At 45.8% G+C, this 20,929-nt stretch overlaps 1 protein-coding gene across 5 annotated transcripts in view; it reads left to right on the top strand.

Annotated features, from left to right (window-relative positions):
* Window positions 1–20,929, top strand: part of LOC136449705 (serine/threonine-protein kinase ATM) — an 81,951-nt gene that overhangs the window by 7,630 nt on the left and 53,392 nt on the right. For 4 of the 5 annotated variants that reach the window (XM_066449862.1, XM_066449864.1, XM_066449865.1 and 1 more), the window contains 10 exons: window positions 1,150–1,198; window positions 1,929–2,003; window positions 3,473–3,610; window positions 3,708–3,800; window positions 4,587–4,774; window positions 5,269–5,875; window positions 5,959–6,027; window positions 6,143–6,307; window positions 6,633–6,758; window positions 6,849–6,976. In XM_066449862.1, coding sequence (XP_066305959.1) covers window positions 1,150–1,198; window positions 1,929–2,003; window positions 3,473–3,610; window positions 3,708–3,800; window positions 4,587–4,774; window positions 5,269–5,875; window positions 5,959–6,027; window positions 6,143–6,307; window positions 6,633–6,758; window positions 6,849–6,976 — 1,638 coding nt within the window. The remainder of the gene's footprint in view (window positions 1–1,149; window positions 1,199–1,928; window positions 2,004–3,472; window positions 3,611–3,707; window positions 3,801–4,586; window positions 4,775–5,268; window positions 5,876–5,958; window positions 6,028–6,142; window positions 6,308–6,632; window positions 6,759–6,848; window positions 6,977–20,929) is intronic. The other variant, XM_066449863.1, reaches the window with a different exon arrangement.

The raw sequence follows: 20,929 nt of genomic DNA, 5'->3' as shown, positions 1-20,929 counted from the left end.
TTTAATTGGAGTTGTATATCATTTGTAACCTAGGTACTTGGATAATTGGGGTTTACTGTGGCATCAATATTTTTTGCTATCTTATTTCTGCTAATGACCAATTGGTCCATATAATTATCCTTATGTTTCTTCTGAGTAGAAGTTTCTTTTGTGGTCAGTTGTACATGGTATACAGGCTGCACCTATTTTTTAGTTTTCTAGATGATGACAGACAAAAAATGTAGCAGAAAGTTCCACTTCTTGAATGCTACTGGCTTCTTTACTGAAACCTCTAAATGACTGCTTTATGTAGCTGTGAGGTTATGGAAAAGTTCCACCAATGAATTCACATTGTTTGGACCTGATAAACTGCACTGCAGTTGGGGTGAAAATTGCTGAACATTACAAGATATACATTTTGTGACCATTAGTTAGAGAAACAGTTTTGTGAGATCACTTGTTGTCTGCAATAGTAGTAAGTTCTTTGAAAAAATGTTGTGCTGTAAAGATATTGGCTTATGTAGGTTATTGAATTACTTATGTAGTTATGTTTCATAAAGATTATTTATGTTTTGTAAGGATTATTTGAAATAGCCAAATAGGCAATAATTACTAGGGGTATGTGTATATACCAAGTTGGGTTTATCATTGGATTGAGAACAGAAATTAAACCTTACCAATTTATCAGCTATTTAGGTTCTTCAAGTCAATGGAGGCAATGTTTTTTCTTCTAGGACCTGGTGGAGAAATTTAATCTCATAAACCTGAAACTGAAAGTTAAATTGATCTTGTTAAATTTATAGATTCAATGAAGTTTAGGGCTTTGAACCTACATTGAAATTGCAAACTTATTGCGAAGTGTTTGCTTGCACCAAGAACTGAATGGTTTGGTTGCAATTGGAAATAAATAACTCATTGAGCATTGATTCCTTGCAACAGCTGAAGCCACTTTCGTGGCAGCATAATAGATTCCATCAATTCATTTGTTATATATTCTGTGATATGTCTGACATCTTTGCTTCGCCTTTCCTTCAGTACTTTACTGATCTGGATGTTTTTGCCTAGTCATTTGCAGTGTTCTTGCTAATACCGAGTTAAATTTTTAGAATTTCATTTCGGTTACCACAGAAGTTATGTTACAGTCTTTATTGCTCCTTGTTCTTCCTTCAGGTCTGCTCTGTATTTTGTTGCCTGTTACTTCTCAAGGATAGGCTTTCAGGTATGTTAGCTACCTTGTACTGCTTGTTTTGCTCCTTTGGGCCTCTATGGTAGGGTGGCAAAAATTATAGTACTTCTTGTAATTTTGTTTCAACTGTTCTATTTTGAAAGTATAAGTACTCCTAAATCTTACTCCTGTAATTCGGGTGAAGTCACCAGGACTGGACATAAAAGAGAACATTCTGAGACCATTTTTCCAATCTTGTAGTTTGTGTCGGAAATAGTTTCAGTTGATTTGATTATTTAGTCAAATCTGCTATTACCAAATGGAAGTTTTATTGTTTTATCTTTTTGGTTGTTTATGGCTCAGCAATCACAGATGACATATTGCTACTTATTTTAGAGCTATCATATACACTTAGCTGCTTTCATAGTTATTGAACAATGCATATGCTGCCATTTGTTATTATTTGCCTAATTTGTCCATGATCAAGCTTGAGAAAAAAGTTTAAACTTGTACTCTTGGGTTTTGTGTACTACCATGCTTAGCAGACAAAAATCTTGAACTGATTGTTGTAAATCAGTGCATATAAGATTTAGTGTGGTAATGTGTATCAATAGAAACAACTGAAAGCAAAAAGCCAAATCACCTTAATAGTTTGGTATACTAGTTCTGATTATCTGATCGCATTATCCTGTTCCAACAATCACTCGTGGATTAGTTACTATTTATCTATTTTTTATTTCAAATATGCAAAAAGAATGATTCCATTCTTTAATATCACACCCTGCAGGGTGACTTATCCAATTCTATCTTTGTTCGGAAGACTCTGCTAAGGTCAACTTTGGAGTTAATTCATTCAAAGGTGATCTTTTGATTTTTTCAAGCAACTTCTTTTTTTATTATTTTTTTGGTTCCAAATTTGATCAAGTATTATGTGCTTCTTGAGAGACGAGTTAATTATTTTGCTTCATATATGTTCTAGAGTTTAGGTTCATGTTTCCGATGGTGTTATATAAATGAACTGATGTGCAGTAGTGCAACATTTAGGCAAAAGATAAAACAGTGTATAGGTATAAGCATCAAATTGTTCTTTTGAACATTTATATACAGAGGTAAATTTTCTGAGTCATTTTTTGTAGCTTCTGGATTGAAGGTACCACATTGTTCTTTTTTTCACTTTTGTTTTTGAGATTTTTCTTTTCTTTCGTTCATTGGCATTAGGACCCAACCAATTCAAAAAGGAAGTCCTTTTTTCCTTTCATTTTGAGTATCCCTTCTTCCGGTGCTAGGAGTACGTATTGTTTATGCCATATGTTCATCAAAGACACGTTATAAACGAATGAGTCAGTTTCGTAAAAGTTCTTTCCTTTGGGTCTGAAATTGTGAAGCATTCTGTGCAATTATTCTTTTAAAGAAGGAACTACATATTTTACACAGTTACCCATTTGTGGTAGCTAATTGGTGAAAGGGTAAAGGGTCTTGAGGACAGGAATAAAGTTGACGTTGCTCTCATCGGTGTTGGGTTCGATTCCAAACACCAGGAAATTCGTGAAAGGGTGGTGGGCGGGTGGCGCTGGTGCGGAGGCAACTATAGCTTGCGGGGCGGGCAGTGGTGAAGAGGGGAAGAAGAGATAAGGCTGTCTGCTGGGGTTTACTGATGACATGTGGTGTCCAAGGAACTAGTTAACGGTGACCAAGTTTATGGAAAAATATATTGACATCTACAATACCAGATAAATGCATTATCAAAACATATTTCATGGTGGATTTAATGAAACTATTTTGTTGTTGTAGATTTTGGTGCATTTTTTTATGAACTTGGTCAAAGTCAGAGAAGTCAGACTTACGACAAAACTAAAATCTCCTAAATTTGGGAACGGAGGGTGTATATACTACCATGCTGCTTATAGTTTAGGTATTGGGAGCCAGGAGTAGTTGATTTGTGAGTATGTTTCCAACTACCAAATCCTGGTGGCACCCTTACACACATGCGGGTCAATTTAGTGGTAAAGAATGTTCCCTTGTATGTGTTTAGTTTTCTGATTAGGGGCATGCATGGATTGGTGAGTTTGCTGTGCATGTGTAGTGGCAAATGTGTGCTTGCATCTTTAATTGCCAAGAAAAAGTTGTCTATTTGGGTTAACACTAATAACGAATAAAGGGGGTGAAATGGACTTCAGTCCACCTGACTCCATAGTGTATGTTGTTGCCTTTGTGGTTATGCTATGCACCACTATGTCCATTGGTAAGCTTCATGTGGAATGGGTCATCCATTTTCTTTCTTCCTTGAGATTTGCAAGCTGAATCACTGGTTCATTTTTTTTATGACAGGAATTCTCTCTTTTGAATGAACAAAATGTTGTTATCATTCCTGAAGCTATTTTCTCGCTGTGTGCTGGTTTTTCATCGTCAGCAATTAATTCATCGGATGTATTGCAACTGTTTGGTGATTGTAAAATTTATTCCAAGGTATATTGTTAGTTCGTCATCACAAGATTTTACAGATTACAGTCGAGTATTTCTGAACTTGTATTTGTTCACTTAGTGCCAATTTGATTTGTTTTAGATGTCTCTTGAGGACGATAACCGGGTTCTCAAAGATGAACTACCTTACTCTGTGGAAGCTTTATCAGAAATCACTCTGGATACTCGTACCAAGGTGCTTCACTTATTGTTCTCAGTTGCTCTGCTATTAGCACTTGTGAATGCTAAAAAAACACTTTGCCTGGCAGTATAATCTTCTATATTTTCCTCGTCTCTCCTTTGTTTGGTCTCTTGTGAATGTTAAAAAATACTTGTACCTGAGGTTAAAAAAATACTGCTATTAGCTCTTGTGAATGTTAAAAAATACTTGTACCTGAGATTGAAGCATTTTTTGACAACTAGGTCTTTCATGTTGTAACTAGAATATCCTTCATCACAGAAATGATATAAAGCCCTCTCAAACGTTGATGTAAAAGAAAGCATGCTTTGAGCAGCGTGCCTTTTTTTCTTCCCTTTTTTGCTGTACATGGTAAGAGCTGGACTATGGTACACTTAGGCACCACCTCCTCCACACAAAAGCTCATCAAACCTGGAACTCATCATGACACTAACTAATGTACAATTTCCACTTTAGCATGGAAGTAGTTTTTTTAGAAGAGAGTTTCCTTTGGTTTTATAGAAAGCAACTGGAGGCAGTTTAATAAAAAAAAGACTTAATTGAACTTTTCAGTGTGCCTATTAGTGTCATACTGTCATTTGTTGCAAGTACCAGCATAGTGGTTGATTCCATCTGGAATGCTTGGTATTTTGAATGGTTCAATAAAGTTTACCGGTGGTTAAACCCATAGTTTGTTGTCTTAGTAAGTCAGACTTTGGTGGTCCTAAAGATTATTCTTGAAACGTAATTTTTGTTTGACTTCTTCTACTGATAAACTCACAGAAGATGCTTTATTGGTTACAGGTTATGTCTCATAAAGGCCACCGTATACATCTTCCTGGGACTATCCAGCAACCAATGCTCCTCGAGCTCATGGAATTCATCAAAGGATTTGTGGTCTCAAATGAGCAGTTTGAGAAAGTGGACTTGAAAAATCTTGTTCTTGTTTGTTCTCTTCTCTGCAATCTGATTCATTGTGCATTGTTGTCAAGGTATCTGTTTTATTTTCATCTCCTGGTCTGCTTTATATTTTAATATGTCAGTGGTAATTTAGTTTTGCCTTGAGTTGAAAGCAATATGGTTGTGTTCAAATTCATAAATTTTGCTGCAATCGGGAGATAATGCCCCATAAGTGGGATCCATCCTCCCTCATTTTTCTATTCCTATGCACCTGTTTCCCAAAGTCTTGGCCTAGGCTGGGTACAGTCCACATGGCTCTCAGCCTGGTAGACCGGTTTGTTCAATAGGCTGTTTTCCAGTAGTTCCATATAAAACTGGCATTCAGCCCATCTATTCCAGGTTCACGTGCATGGCCAGTCTTTCTAGCAAATTAGATCAGTGCACAAATCGGTTCTTGTTTGACTGCTGTCAGTCTGGTTTTATGGTTGAAGCTATAACTTGAGTGTCACGTAGTGCCCATGAGTCTTATCGGGGTTGTCGTTCAGTATGCCTAACATCCTTTTGTTGTTCTGTGAGTTTTTTTCAGGTCCATGGAAGAAAAATCTTCACTTTTGCAAGAGGCAGTAGATTATATCACCAATATTTTAAAACATATTGTGTCATTTGTTATGAAGAAGAATGATGGACTTTCTCATGGTCTTACTAACCTAAGTTCAACATTGGATACAATGGGCTCTGCTTTATCCTCGATCAAGAGCTTACTGTCTTCTCCAATATTTAATCTGTCAAGAGTTGATAATAGAGTTTGTTCTGTGGTTATCAAAAGCATTACTGAATTACTTGATGAACTCTTGGTTGCAATTTCTCAGCTGTTTTGTCAGATTTCTAGTTTAGTGAGCAATTTTGATGCAGAGAGTTCTGGTAAAGTGCTACCAACATCCAGTGTCAACCCAGAGGACCTAAATCCTATTTTGGACTGTAAAAGTAGTGTTGCTGATATGGATCTTGATGTGATGGACTCTGGTGAAGTAGATTCTGTCACGGCTAGTGCGAGTGGAAGTATGGGTAGCTTCTTACGACCTTTGGAGTGGAAGCTAGATCTAGTTTGCATTATTTCAACTTTTTTCTCAGTTTCATCACTTCGTACATGGGAAATTTTGTACAGCTTGGTGGAGAAAGAAAGTGATGTGAAGGTAAATTTTTTGATGATAGCTGCTTAATATTGTTGTTATTTTACTTCAAAGCTATCCTTGTAATACCTGGTTTCATTTTGCAGGTTCGTCAGGTCATCTTGCTTAACCTTTGCAGAAACATCTCAGCGTCATCTAAAACTGTATCTTCAGTGGTACTCTATGGCTCTTATCTTTCATTAGATAAAATCAGTACTTATGCTGTTAGCTTATGTGTTTAATCCAATCAGGCATTTATGTGATTTTAACATGTTGACATCAACCATGCAGGTCCATCTTATTATTGATATGAGGAACAGAGGTACAAGTTCATTACTTGGCCCTGTGGAGTGCTTAACTCATATACATGCTTTATTAAAAACATTGATAGCTATCCGTGATGGTGGGCAAAATGCTGATGGAAAGCCACCAGGACGCGAAGTGTTTTTCATTGAGGTTGGTATTTACATATTTTACACATTATAATTTACTGTGTCTTGTGATATTTTATTTATACATTCAAGGTTTCAATGACTGAATAAGAGAGTTGTTTGGTGCAGTTTCTTTTTTTTATTGGTCATTTTGATCTCAGAGTGAGACATTAGAAACCTATCAGTCACAATAAATCATGTGATTAAATTGGCTGTCATTTCTTTAATCTTGAAATATTCACTGATCAAGGGAAGCACAATTATTTTGGTTGGCTTTTAATTTCAGTCAGTGAGGGGCTTACATGTTTTATCCTCCGACTGACTGATAGATATGTTCCCACTATCTGCAGAACCAGGACATCATATTTGACTTGGTAAATAAGGCTACAGAGATAAGTTCCGTAGATTGGTTTTCTCGCATCAAGCTCATTGATTGTGTCTCCTCCTTTGTTTGCCTGTTCCCTGATGTTGCCCAGGTGATTCTTATATCTTGCTTTTATCAAGAGAACTGCCATTGAAATGTACTCCATTACATCAGTAATTTAATATCATTATTATAATTGCAGGATTTGATCGGATGTTTGCTTGACATGCTGCATGATGCTGATTACCGTGTCAGGTTATATTTGGCTAGGCAAATCGTCATGTTATTCCAAACATGGGAAGGGCACAATGAATTATTTAATGATGTTTGGTAGGTATTGACAACTATGATTTGATGGTTTTGTGTTAACTTTTAGAAGTGAATTAGATATTCATATGATGAACACTTATGACTCATTACCAGTCATCTTAAGCATGTAATTTAGAGAGTAGGTTTAGCCTTTTCCAAACCATGATATCACCACAAAGCTAAAAAAATGCCAATCCAGTTAGTGCTAAGGTACCTGTAATAGTTGACTGCCCTACATGAAAGGAGTTTTGCTCAGTTTTCTCGATAATATTCTGCAGCTAATCACTACTAATTTCCTAGAGCTAAGAAAGGTTCCTTCTGAAAAGGCGCAAGGTGGACATTCATTTGACATTTTAATATTGTATTCGTTTTGTACATAGAAGGTAGAAGGTAGAAGTTAGGGCCTACTGAATGTAGGGGATCGCTGGAACTTAGTATCGTCCCTGTCCCCCACATCTGGACAAGGCTAACTTAGAGAAGTGCACACAGATTTATCTTGTCGAATCTAAGTGAGAACTATCATTTAGATAATTATTAATGTTATATATTTACATTTGGAAATTTATTATTTAAAGCACGGACTACTTTGCTTTTGCTATCATTTCTGTGTTGGAGGTAACAGAGCAATAATCAGCCAGGGCTTAGTCACCCAGATGACTGCATTGCAATATATATATATATAGGATAAGAACTGCATTGATTACATACAGCTCACTAGAGCTTTTACTAGACAGGAAAACTGCCTGGGTACCCGCACACCTCTTGAGCTACCCAAGGACTTAATGACATAGATTAGCTAAAAACTTAAAAGCACTAAATGTGCCTGGGAAGCAGGGCTTACAGCTACAGTTCTCCCCCTAAGACCTGCTTCAACCCTTCTTGATCTGCTTGATGCCAATTCTGCTTCTCATATCTTCAAGCTTGGCCTTGCCCAAAGCCTTAGTGAGAATGTCTGCCAATTGATCAGCTGTAGGGATGTACTCAGTCCTGATGCTGCCTTCTTCAATACAATCCCTGATAAAATGTTGCTTAACTCTGATATGTTTGCTCCTGTCATGGAAGACAGGGTTCTTAGCAAGTGCAATTGCAGACTTGTTGTCAACCCTCAGTTCCACAGTCTCCACCTTTCTTCCCAACAGATCAGCCAACAATCTTGACAGCCACAGGGCTTGTGTTGCTGCTGAAGTCATAGCCATATATTCAGCCTCACAACTAGACAAAGCCACCACCCTCTGCTTGATAGATTGCCAGCTGACCAAGCTGTTGCCAAAGAAGAACAGACAACCTGTTGTGCTTTTGCTGGAGTCAATATCACCGGCTAGGTCTGAATCACAGTAGCCCACAAACCTAGCAGAATTTGGGGCTCTTTTGAACTGCAGACCATAGTCCAATGTTCCAGCCAAGTACCTCAGCACCCTCTTGACTGCTTGCTGGTGCTCAGTGGTCGGTTTCTCCAAGAATCTGCTCACATAGCCCACTGAGAAAGCCAAATCAGGCCTGGTATGAACCAGGTATCTCAAGCTTCCAACCAGCCTCCTATACTGAGTTGGATCCACCTCCTTGGCAGTGCTATGCTTGCTGAGCTTCAGGCGCTCTTCCATTGGTGTAGCTGCTGGATTGCAATCAGACATGCCTCCCAGTTCTAGGATTTTCTTGGCATAGTGAGTCTGCCTCATGGTGATCCCATTCTTGCCTTGCTGTACTTCAATGCCAAGGTAGAAACTGAGCAAACCCAAGTCACTCATCTCAAAGGTGGATTTCATCCTTTCCTTGAAAGCCTTTACTTCATCTTTGACTGCTCCAGTGATAATCAGATCATCAACATAGACCCCAACCAGCAACACTGAGCCCTCTGAACCTTTCCTGTAAATTGCTGCTTCATGTTTGCTCTGTTTGAACCCCATTTCCTTCAGAGTAGAGTCCAACTTAGCGTTCCACGCCCTGGGTGCCTGCTTCAGCCCATACAAAGCTTTGTGCAGGCGATATACCTTGCTTTCTTTCCCAGGAATAGCAAACCCAGGTGGCTGCTGGACATATACTTCTTCCTTGAGCTCTCCATTTAGAAAAGCTGACTTGACATCCATATGATGAACAGTCCATCCTTCCTGGGCAGCTAGAGCAAGCAACAGTCTCACTGATTCTATGCGCGCAACAGGAGCGAACACATCCTCATAATCAACACCCTCTTGCTGCACAAACCCACGAGCAACAAGCCGAGCCTTGTGCTTGATCACATCTCCTTTCTCATCTTTCTTCAGTTTGTAGACCCATTTTAGAGAAATTGGCCGATGGCCAGCTCGGGGAGACACAAGCTCCCAGGTGCCATTGCGCTCAACAGCGCGCAGCTCCTCTTTCATTGCTGCCTGCCATGCAGGATCATCTTTTGCCTCTGCATAAGAAATGGGTTCCCCAGAGTGGGTGAGGTGGAGCTCTGCGAACAAGCGCTGCGCCGGCGGCGGAACTTCCTGTTCCCCGCCCAATATGCCATCTATGGTACGATAGCGCAGCTGCTCGTCGTTGTGATAAGTGTCCAGCCGTTCCTCATCATCTTCCAAGGGAGTCACGTGCTCCACTTGTGGGCTGGCTGGAGCTGGTGGTGGTGAAGGCGTTCTGGATGTCTCAGACACCTCTTCTCCTGCATCAAGCACCGATTCTGCTGCTGGAAAAGCTTCAGGTGAGGCAGAATGGGGCTGAGGAGATGAGTGTGACTGCACTGAACCTCCAGCTCCAGGGACTTCTTCCTCCCAAGGAAATTCCACCACAAAATCACTACCAGCTGCCCCAGACGTACCTGCTGTTGGTGATGTCCAATCCCAACCTCTTCCTTCATCAAAAACCACATCTCGGCTGACACGTACACGCTGAGATGCTGGATCAAAAACTCGATAGGCTTTGGCTCCTTCAGCATAGCCAATAAATACTCCAGCTTCACCACGATCATCAAGTTTCCTGAGCTGAGACAAACGGCGAGTATATGCCACACAACCAAACACCTTCAGATGGCCAACAGTGGGTGCTCGGCCATGCCATGCTTCATAGGGAGTGACATCACCTAGAGCCTTGGTTGGTGACCGATTCAGAATATGCACAGCAGTCATCACTGCCTCCCCCCAAAACTTGGCTGGCATCTGGCGCTGCTTGAGTAAGGCACGTGCCATGGCCACCACGGTTTGATTTCTACGCTCCACCACGCCATTCTGCTGTGGTGAATGAGGAGCACTGTAATGCCTTTTGACTCCTTCATTGGCACAATAAGCAGCAAATTCTGCAACAGTAAACTCTCCTCCATTATCTGTGCGCAGAACTTTCAGTTTACGCCCACTCTCCACCTCTGCAGCAGCCTTCACCTTTATGATAGCATCTGCTGCAGCATCCTTAGATGACAGCAGCACTGCCCACATGAATCGTGTGGCATCATCTACAAGCAGCAGAATATAGCGATTACCTGCCGAAGTTGCTGGTGTAACTGGCCCACAGAGATCACCATGCACCAATTCAAGGTGATCCTGAGCACGATATGTTGCTGCAGCAGGAAATGATCGCCTCCTCTGTTTGGTGGTGACACAAGTGTCACACACTTGCTCAACATGATCGATCTTTGGCATCCCTCTTGCCATTTCCTCCTTGCCAAGCCTCCGCAGGGCCTCAAAATTCAAATGCCCAAAACGCTCATGCCATTTCCACGCCTCCTCATCCCTGCGCGCAGCAAGACACACTGGCTGTGCTGTCTTCATATGCAGTACATACAGCCGGTTCGCGCCACGCCTCACCTTGGCCAGTAGGCGGCCGCTGCTGCGTTCCCAAATCCGCAGTACTCCATCATCAATCACCACCTTTGAGCCATTCTCATCAAGTTGACCGAGGCTCATGATCGAGTTCTTCAATGCCGGAATGAAATAAACTCCATGAAGAACACGATGCTCACCAGTCTTTGCTTCAAAAACAATTGAGCCAACGCCCTTGATTTCCACCTTGGACGCGTCCCCGAACCGAACCGTGCCTTGAACGTCCATGTTCAGGTCTGAAAACAGGTCACGCTGCCCAGTCATGTGGTGTGTTGCGCCTGAATCAAGGTACCAGCCGCCAGCCATCTCTTCATCATCTGCTCCCAGATAAGCACGCGCACGTGGCTCAAAGAACTCAACGCGCTGTGCTGTATAGTTGAGCTCCGGCGTGCTCTGTTCCATCTCAATGAAGCCGTGAGACAGAAACAGAGCTGCATCTTCCTCACACTCAGCAAACTGGGCACGCCCTTCATGTCCTCCTTGCTGCCCAGCTTGGTTACCGCCGCCACGGCCTCCTCCACGGTTTCCGCCACCGCGTCCACCACGATTTCCTCCCCCGCCGCCGCGCTCTGTTCCATCACGGCGCGGCTGGGGACATTCACGCGCCCAATGCCCTTCCTGATGGCAGTTGAGGCACGTGTTGGGGCCAACACGGCCGGCGCCATTGCCTTCTCCACGTCCGCCGCCACGGCCAGCACCTCTGCCCCGTCCGCGTCCACCTCCGCGGCTGCGTCCTCCGCCACCGCCGCGCTGGTTCTTGAAACCAGAACTGCCAGCTTCTTCTGCGCCTTTCTTCTCCTTCCTCAAACGCGCACGCCACTGCTCCTCAGTGTACAGCAGCTTGCCGTTGATGGACACCGGCTCTGTCACAGCTTGCGCTTCACGGTCATCCACCGCCTTGAGCCTTCCTGTCACCTCTTCAAGCGTGAGCGCCTCGAAGTCGAGGAACTGCTCAATGGCGACGACGATCTGCGCGTACTTGGTCGGCACCGTGCGCAGAAACTTTTCCACGACACGCGCCTCATCGATGTCCCTGTCTCCATGAAGCACCAGCTGCTGGTGCAGAGTTGACAGCCGCAGGGCAAAATCCTCCACCGGCTCGCCAGGCTTGACGTCAATGTTCTCCCACTCCCGATGCAGTCGCTGCAACGTCGCTCGGCGGACCCTGTCCACACCGATACGAGTCGCAGCGATGGCATCCCATGCCTCTTTTGCCGTCGCCTTGTCGAGGAGCGGGAGCCCCAACTCCTTGGGCACAGCAGCGACGATCACCTCCAGAGCTCGCCTGTCGTCGCGAAACTGCACTGGGCCTCCTTCGACAGCTTCCCAGAGGTCGCGCGCCTGCATCCTGAGCTTCATCGTCTGGCTCCACTCATAATAATTGGTCTTGTCCAGCATTGGCCATGATGTGCCGCTGCCGGAATCGCGGTAGACCACCCTGCCATGCGGCGACTCATAGCGACCACCGCCACGACGCCTTCGGTCACGCAGTGGTGACTGCGAACGGCGCCTGTCCCGCGGCGGAGTCCGTGGCCGCCGGTTCCTCCGGTCCTCCTCTTCTTCTTCCTCCTCCTCCTCATCTCCCTTCTCTGCTGCTATCTCCGCCCGCAGCTCCTGCGCTGTCCTGGCCGCCGCCTCCGCGGCTGCTGCAGCCTGCTGTGCCGCCTCGACAGCCAGCGCCGCCGCCTCCTCTGCTGCCTTCAGGCGCGCAGCCCTGCCAAAGGGGTCGCCCAGCTCGCCCTCAGTGGCTCCCTTGGTCTTCCTAGCCCGGCGCTCAGAGGAGGTTGACGTCATGGAGAAGATGAGAAGGTGAGAAGGTGTCTAACCTATGCTCTGATACCAATTGTTGGAGGTAACAGAGCAATAATCAGCCAGGGCTTAGTCACCCAGATGACTGCATTGCAATATATATATATAGGATAAGAACTGCATTGATTACATACAGCTCACTAGAGCTTTTACTAGACAGGAAAACTGCCTGGGTACCCGCACACCTCTTGAGCTACCCAAGGACTTAATGACATAGATTAGCTAAAAACTTAAAAGCACTAAATGTGCCTGGGAAGCAGGGCTTACAGCTACATTCTGTTAGAGTATTTATTTCCTATCATTTATTGTATACCGGCTGCCTCTTGGGTTTCCACCTAGTGCTGCCTAGGAACTCTCCCGGCATGCTGCCTGGGATTCTCCCCCCTCTTAACTCTCTAGTTTAGTCTCTCTATATATATGTAATACTCCTGTAAACTCTTCATTAAGCAATCTAAGCCTCTTGGCCTTTCTCTATCATGGTATCAGACTAAAACCGATCCCTCTGCTTCCGCTCCTCTCGGCGCCCGCCCCCTCACCTTCCCGCCTGCGTGCCCAGTGCCGCCGTCTTCCGCTGTCCTTCTCGGCCGCCCGCGTGCCTGGTGCTGCCCTCATCGTCGCGCCTAGTGCCCCAGCCGCGCACCCATGGCTACTTCGACCTTCGGCGCCTCCACCGCGGCAACCGCGATCAAGCTTCGTGATGAAGCTCTCGCCGCCTCTCAGAAACTGGAGGAGGAAGCCGCCTCACTGCACACCACCAACACCGACCGCAGCCAACAGCTTCAGACGGAGGCTGATCTCCTCAAGTCTACTGCTGCCGCGCAGGATCGCGTCCGTGCCGCTGCTGACGCCCTCGAGGAGCGCGCGCAGGCCGACGCTCTGGAACAGCAGGCCGCTGCACTCCGGGACCGTCTCCGCCCGGACTCCCTCCACGACGACGACTCAGGACGGCGGCGATCACTCTTTCTCCTCCGACGCCGCAACCATCGTTCATCTGCACAGCCAGGCTGCTGCTGTCCAGAACATCAAGAATTTGATTCCGATTGTTCTGGACCTCCAGTCCTCCAACTACTCCAAGTGGCGCGGCTACGTCCTCCTCATCCTCGGCCGCTTCGCGCTGAAGGATCACGTCCTCAGTGACGACTCCTGAGTCACCGACCCAGCATGGTCCTGCATGGACTGCGTGGTCGTCTCCTGGATCTTCAACACCATCTCCACCTGACCTTCTGGACGTCATCCACGAGCGTGACGGTGTCTCCGTTCGGGCTGCGTGGCTCGGTATCGAACAACAGTTCCTCAACAATCGCGAGTCACGCGCCATGCTCCTTGATGCTGAGTTCCGCACCCTCTCCCAAGGTGCTCTCTCCATTGACGCCTATTGCCGCAAGATGAAGGGCATGGCTGATGCCCTTGCTGATCTGGGTGAGCCAGTCCATGACCGTACTCTGGTGCTCAACATCCTGCGCGGCCTCAATGAACGTTTCCAGTTCATGTCGCAGTTCATCACACGCCAGAAGCCGTTTCCTTCCTTTGCGGACGTCCGCGCCGACCTGCGCCTGGCCGAGCTCAACATGGCACCTCCTTCAGCGTCTCCATCGGCCCTCGTCGCCTCTTCGTTTAGCAAGCCACCTGCCTCCCCGCCGGCCTCTAGGTCTACAAACCTGCGCCCTCAACAACACGCCGGGGGGGGGGGGGGGGGGGGCTCGTCTGACAATGGCAGTGGCCGTGGCCGGCGTCGCCGTGGCCAAGGAGGCTCGACCAGCGACTTCCCAGGCGGTTCCCAGTGGCCCTCCCTCAATCCGTGGACAGGGTCCATCCACATGTGGCCCGGGTCAACTCCCGGCGGCTCTCGCAGTCCACCTCCCCGTCGTGGACCATCTGCATCGCCACCGCAGCAGCAGCATGCTTTGGTGGCCGGCGTGCCTCCAACCTTCTACCCTTCGACTCAGGGGACGTACCACCAGGCGCCCACCCAGGCGCCCCCTCCTGCCTGGACGCCAGCACCACCTCCGACGCCCCCAGTTTGGTCACCATGGGACCAACAGTCCCTCGCCAACGCCTTCAGCACCATCACCCTCACCCCACCTCCGAACTCCTCGGACTAGGTGATCGACTCGGGTGCCTCGTCTCACATTGCCTCCAACTTGTGGCAGAACCTCCTAAATTATAGGACCCACATGCACTTGTCACTGTCCAACGACCTTTGACAACTATGCATATGTTCCTGGTAACTTAAGAAGTCTGTCGGGTGTCCTCGGGGAACCCCGAATCATCCACGATTTCCGAGCAGGATCACATTATAGTCATTGCAGTATTACAACATTTATTCAAATATCAATACCAGAGTAAAAACAACGGAAGTCTTACGATAACATAATTTACAAACCAGTTGTTTCAAACCTTACAAACTAAGTTCGATAAATATTACAAACCATAGTAGTAGTGGAGTGGCATAATTAACATATACATAACACACAAAATAAACATCCTGCCCAAGGATCACACATTTACTTCTCATCGTCAGAACGAACGATAGTCATGCAGCACGATCCAAAACAGATCTGCTCATGAGGCTCACCTGCAACAAGGGTCAACGAACCCTGAGTACAAAAGTACTCAACAAGACTTAACCGAAATATTAACTGATAAACTTAGGAATGCAGGCTCAGGGATTCAGGTATAGCTTTAACAATAATCAAAGTTCTTTTGCGTAAAAGCTCTTTAACAAAAATTCTTTAGATAGAAAACTTCATAAATTCATATACAAAGCTGACATGATCCGTGTTGAGATCATGAACTTCATATCCAACACCTTCAGAAACCTTATTTGAGTTCCAGTTATTAATACTACGATGATGAACAGTGAGTTGAGTCTCCATAACCGAGGAGCAACGACGATTCGAACCGATTAAACCCAGCTGGGAATTCCAGACCACACGACATATGCAGGTCCCCGACCTACATATACCAACCTACCCTCGGATCCTCTAAAACAAGAACGGGTCCGCGCCACCCGAGAATACAGTACTCCACCATTTCAGCCCATGGCCACGTGGGTACACGCTATTTCCGCCATCTCTCCACTCCCAGTGCGCGAGTAGCCATTCTCGTACTAGAATCACCAAGTTAAGGCTTACCGGAGTATGTGGTTAGTACTACAAAGTCTCACCTCATGCAATTCAACAACGGTACGGACCTTAATCGACACAGGCGAAAAGAACTCGCTCACAAGACCTCCATGTCTTGTGGCTCACACACACCGAGTCCGCCCGGTCTAGATTTATTACTCCACATCCCCATATCACATGATAACATAAGTAACCAAGGTTCCATTAAAAACTTGCAGGTGGCAGGTAATCACCCGACTTTCATCGTTCTACGCATAGTTAAGCAAAACTAGGCATATACGAATTTAAAACTGGTAATATGGTAAATATGGAATAACAAGGGTGGTAATGCACCAATTAGGCTCTTAACTCCTAATCACTTAATGCAGTAACGGAAAGCAAAAGCGAAATTAATTTGTAAAACACAAGGTAGGGTTGTATGCATCCGGGGCTTGCCTTCGTTGACGGAAAAGTCTGGTTCCTGCGACGTTTCACAAGTATTCGATCCGACCTCAACAGACGGATTAACCTCCTCAACAACTTGATTAACTACCACGTGTTCACCTTTGTTCACTACACGTAATAACAATGCCATGTTTAATATGATGCGGAATACGAAACATGATGCTCGACGATGGATGCAAAAATTAACAATTTGAATACAACTTTCCTTCGCGGTACAGTTGCAAGTCAAACAAACTAAATCTTTTTCGTAACACATACATCAATTGCCAAGGATCATTATCAACTAATGACCCAAGGTCATCACTCAATCCAAAATTTCAAACAAAACCTAAATCAGTAAATGTTACTATTTGCTTTTATGAATTAATTATTTAATTCAAAATTATGAAATAAATCAACTTATTCTAATTGAGCTCAAAATTTTAGTAATGTTCATTACATGATAAGTAAGTGGCAAAACAAATTTCATAATTTTTGGACAATTAAATAGGTCTAGAAAAATCATGGAAATCCATTTATTAATAAATTGAGCAATTTTTATCACATTCAAAAAGTGCTGAAAAACAATATTTCATATTTTTCTTAAATAATATACTTCACATAGAGGTTACACAAAAATTTTCATAATTTTTGGAGCTCTAAATAAATCTACACTAAAATAACAAATTACATCACTATTCATTCAAATATGAAAATAGAAAAATCCATTTGAACGCTGAGTCACTGACAACCCGACCCCACCTGTCATCCCTAACCTCGCGCGCTGACCACGGCAACAACAGTGCTGACCGGCGATATCTCTCCGACGGCGAGACCAACGGCGACGGCCAAAGCACCAAAACACTCCTCTCGATTAGGCGCATCATTCTAGGGCACAAGCTGGACTAGCTACGGACTGGACCGAGCACTACGCCGGCCATGGCGGACGCGGTGGCACGGCAGCGCTACGCCGGCGACGTGAGACCTGTAAAGCTTAAACAGATGGCTCAGGAAGTATCAGCAGCCCACCCCAAACGCGACTGAGTAGAGCACAAGGCCGGAGGAGCAACGGAGAGGTGAGTCGACGTTCCGAGCAAGCACGCCGGAGCAGATCGTCGTCGGTGGCGATGCTCCGGTGGCTGTGGTGGTCAAAATGAGAAATCAATGGGTCATAGAGTACCACAACATCGTGGCGAAGCTGAAGCAAGACTCAGCAGGGGCAGAGGCGCACCGTGGAGCTCTGGCCACGACGAAGTGCTCGCGACGGGGACGCTGCCGGCCGCGAGGAAGAAGAGCGCGCACAACAGTTTCCCGGCGAAATCAAACTAAATTGGTGGGTTGGCTGGGCGCGTAAGGATATGGCGGAGCTGGAGCAAGCTTTTGCGGCGACTGGAACGCGCTGAGACGACGGCACAAGCTCACCGGAGATGGACGGTGGCGACGGAAGAAAACAGAGGAAGAGAGCGGGATAAACGGCGACGGCTCTGGTTATAAAGGATGGCCAGGAAGCACAAGGAAGCCACGGTGAAGCCATTTCCCTCGCCAGCGCGACGCCCAGACGGCCACGCGCGCGACTGGAAGCGAGCCGAAGGATCGCCGGCAATGTAGCTTCGGCGGTGAGCACTGTTCACAGAAATTACAAAATTGCCATTCGCCAAAATTCACAAATTACTCCCAAATTTTCATAACAACTCAAAAATCTCCAAAAACAAAAGTTGTTCAAAATCAAAAGTTCTACAACTTTGCTTTTATAACCAACCCCTAATTCGGTCTACATTTTGAAATGATCTTTTGAATTCAAATAGGGGACATTTAAGGAATTTCGCCTTTTTAAATAACTTCAAATTTTACTAAACAACTTGAAAAATTCCAAAAACAAACTTTGTATAACTTGTCAAGCTCTACACTTTTGCTTTAAGGCTCAACCCCAAAATATGCTTAGATTTTGAAATGAGTTTTCTGGGTAGGATTTAAATATTGAAAATCAAGGTTTTCGGAATTTCAAATCAATACAAAGGTTTCAAACTTGATTCTAACAATACCAAGCAATACTTACCACATAAATATAAACTTGTTTTAGTGTGTGCATCTCAAAGTTTTCACCAAATGCCAAATGCTTTGCAATGCATATGATGATATGTCAGGTTTTAGTATTTAAACACCTGAGGTGTTACACAACTCTGGTATGGTTACCGTTTCTCCATCCTCCTCTTTTCCTTCCTCCATTGTTGTGGGAAACGGTGCTACTCTCCCGGTTGTTGGCACCGGATATTCCACCCTTCCTGGCCCTTTCCGTCTCAACAATGTCCTTCTAGCTCCTGACAACAACAACAACAACAACAAAGCCTTTAAGTCCCAAACAAGTTGGGGTAGGCTAGAGTTGAAACCCAACAGAAGCAATCAAGGTTCAGGCACGTGAATAGCTGTCTTCCAAGCACTCCTATCTAAGGCTAAGTCTTTGGGTATATTCCATCCTTTCAAGTCTCCTTTTATTGCCTCTACCCAAGTCAACTTCGGTCTTCCTCTGCCTCTCTTCACGTTACTATCCTGACTTAGGATTTCACTACGCACCGGTGCATCTGGAGGTCTCCGTTGCACATGTCCAAACCATCTCAACCGGTGTTGGACAAGCTTTTCTTCAATTGGTGCTACCCCTAATCTATCACGTATATCATCGTTCCGAACTCGATCTCTTCTTGTATGACCGCAAATCCAACGCAACATACGCATTTCCACGACACTTAGCTGTTGAATATGTCGTCTTTTCGTAGGCCAACATTCTGCACCATACAACATAGCAGGTCTAATCGCCGTCCTATAAAACTTGCCTTTTAGCTTCTGTGGTACCCTTTTGTCACATAGGACACCAGACGCTTGCCGCCACTTCATCCACCCTGCTTTGATTCTATGGCTAACATCTTTATCAATATCCCCATCCCTCTGTAGCATTGATCCTAAATATCGAAAGGTATCCTTCCTAGGCACTACTTGACCTTCCAAACTAACATCTTCCTCCTCCCGAGTAATAGTGCCGAAGTCATATCTCATATACTCAGTTTTAGTTCTACTAAGTCTAAAACCTTTGGACTCCAAAGTCTCCCGCCATAACTCCAGTTTCTGATTCACTCATGTCCGGCTTTCATCAACTAGCACTACATCATCCGCGAAAAGCATACACCAAGGGATGTCCTTCTAGCTCCTGACATCATTAAAAATCTGCTTTCCGTTCGTCAATTCACCACTGACAATTTTGTTTCTGTGGAACTTGACCCTCTTGGTGTCTCTGTGAAGGATCTCCGTACCAGGAACATCCTCCTTCGATGTAACAGCTCAGGGTCGCTCTACACCTTGCAGCTCCCGTCGTCACCTACTGATACTTGTGCTCTTGTGGCCACTCCTTCTCCAACTACCTGGCATCGTCGTCTCGGCCACCCCGGCAAGGCTGCCCTTCAGCGTCTCGCTCAGTCATCTTCCATTTTCTGCAGCAAGTCCACAGAAGACTCCATCTGCCATGCTTGTCAGCTTGGGCGCCATGTTCGCTTGCCTTTTGCTAGTTCCTTGTCTAGAGCACCCAAACCTTTTGATCTGATACATTGTGATCTGTGGACCTCCCCTATTATCAGTGTATCCGGCTTTAAATACTATCTCGTTATTCTCGATGATTGCTCTCATTTTTTTTGGACTTTTCCTCTTCGATTAAAGTCCGAGACTTTTACTGTCCTCTCCAATTTCTTCGTCTATGTGCACACTCAATTTGGTTGTACCATCAAATCCGTGCAATGTGACAACGGTCGTGAGTTTGACAACTCCACGTCTCGCGCTTTCTTTCTTGCCAAAGGTGTTTCCCTTCGCATGTCTTGTCCCTACACCTCGCAACAAAATGGCAAAGCCGAACGCATGCTTCGCACCACCAACAATGTCACCCGCACCTTGCTCTTCCAAGCATCCATGCCCCCCTTCTGCTGGGCCGATGCCCTTGCTACTGCCACTCACCTCATAAATCGCCTCCCCACCAAAACGCTGAACATGAGCACTCCCTTCTTCGCCCTTTATGGCACTCACCCTTCTTATCATGATATCCGGGCTTTCGGATGCACCTGCTACCCTAATCTCACCGCTACTACTCCTCACAAACTTGCCCCGCGCTCTTATGTGTTTTCATCGGCTACTCTCCCGACCACAAAGGTTACAGGTGCCTCGACCTTGCCACAAACCGTGTCATCATCTCTCGCCACGTTGTTTTCGACGAAACAACATTTCGCTTCTCACTTCGTCGGCCCTCACCACCCACACACGAACTGGACTTTCTAACTGATGACAATCCTCCGTTAGTCCCTTTTCCACCTGCAGGAACCCCTCGCGTTGCTGCCATCCCGCCAGCACCTGCATCTCTGCGGGCTCCCTCCCAGCCGACATCTTCAGGTACCCCAACGCCAGGATCAGGCACACCAGCGCCGCGGTCTCCTCCTCCTGGCTTCACCGCGCCCCTGGTATCCCCTACACCAGCGCCCGCTGTCCAGGCGCCCACGGTGCCCCCTGTACCGGTGCCCACGGCGCCCCATGTACAGGCGCCTCCGGCTCCTTCCTTCAGCAAGCCGCCCGTCGTCCACGTCTACACACGGCGTGCCCCCGCACCCAGCTCACCACCGAGGTCCCCCGATGGGGCTCCTCCTCGACGCTCTGGCATGATTCCCTCTCCACCACGCTACGTCAAGAGCGGTTCTTCACTGCCAGCAGGGGCGGTCTCCATCCCGCCACTTGCCAATTCTCATGGCATGGCGACTCGCGGGAAGTCCGGATACAAGCAGCCTCGTCTTGCTCTACACACCGAG

The sequence above is a fragment of the Miscanthus floridulus genome, chromosome 5 (genome assembly GCF_019320115.1).
Source record: "Miscanthus floridulus cultivar M001 chromosome 5, ASM1932011v1, whole genome shotgun sequence".
In the NCBI taxonomy this organism is placed as follows: Eukaryota; Viridiplantae; Streptophyta; class Magnoliopsida; order Poales; family Poaceae; genus Miscanthus; species Miscanthus floridulus.
This window is presented reverse-complemented; position numbering and strand designations above follow the sequence as displayed.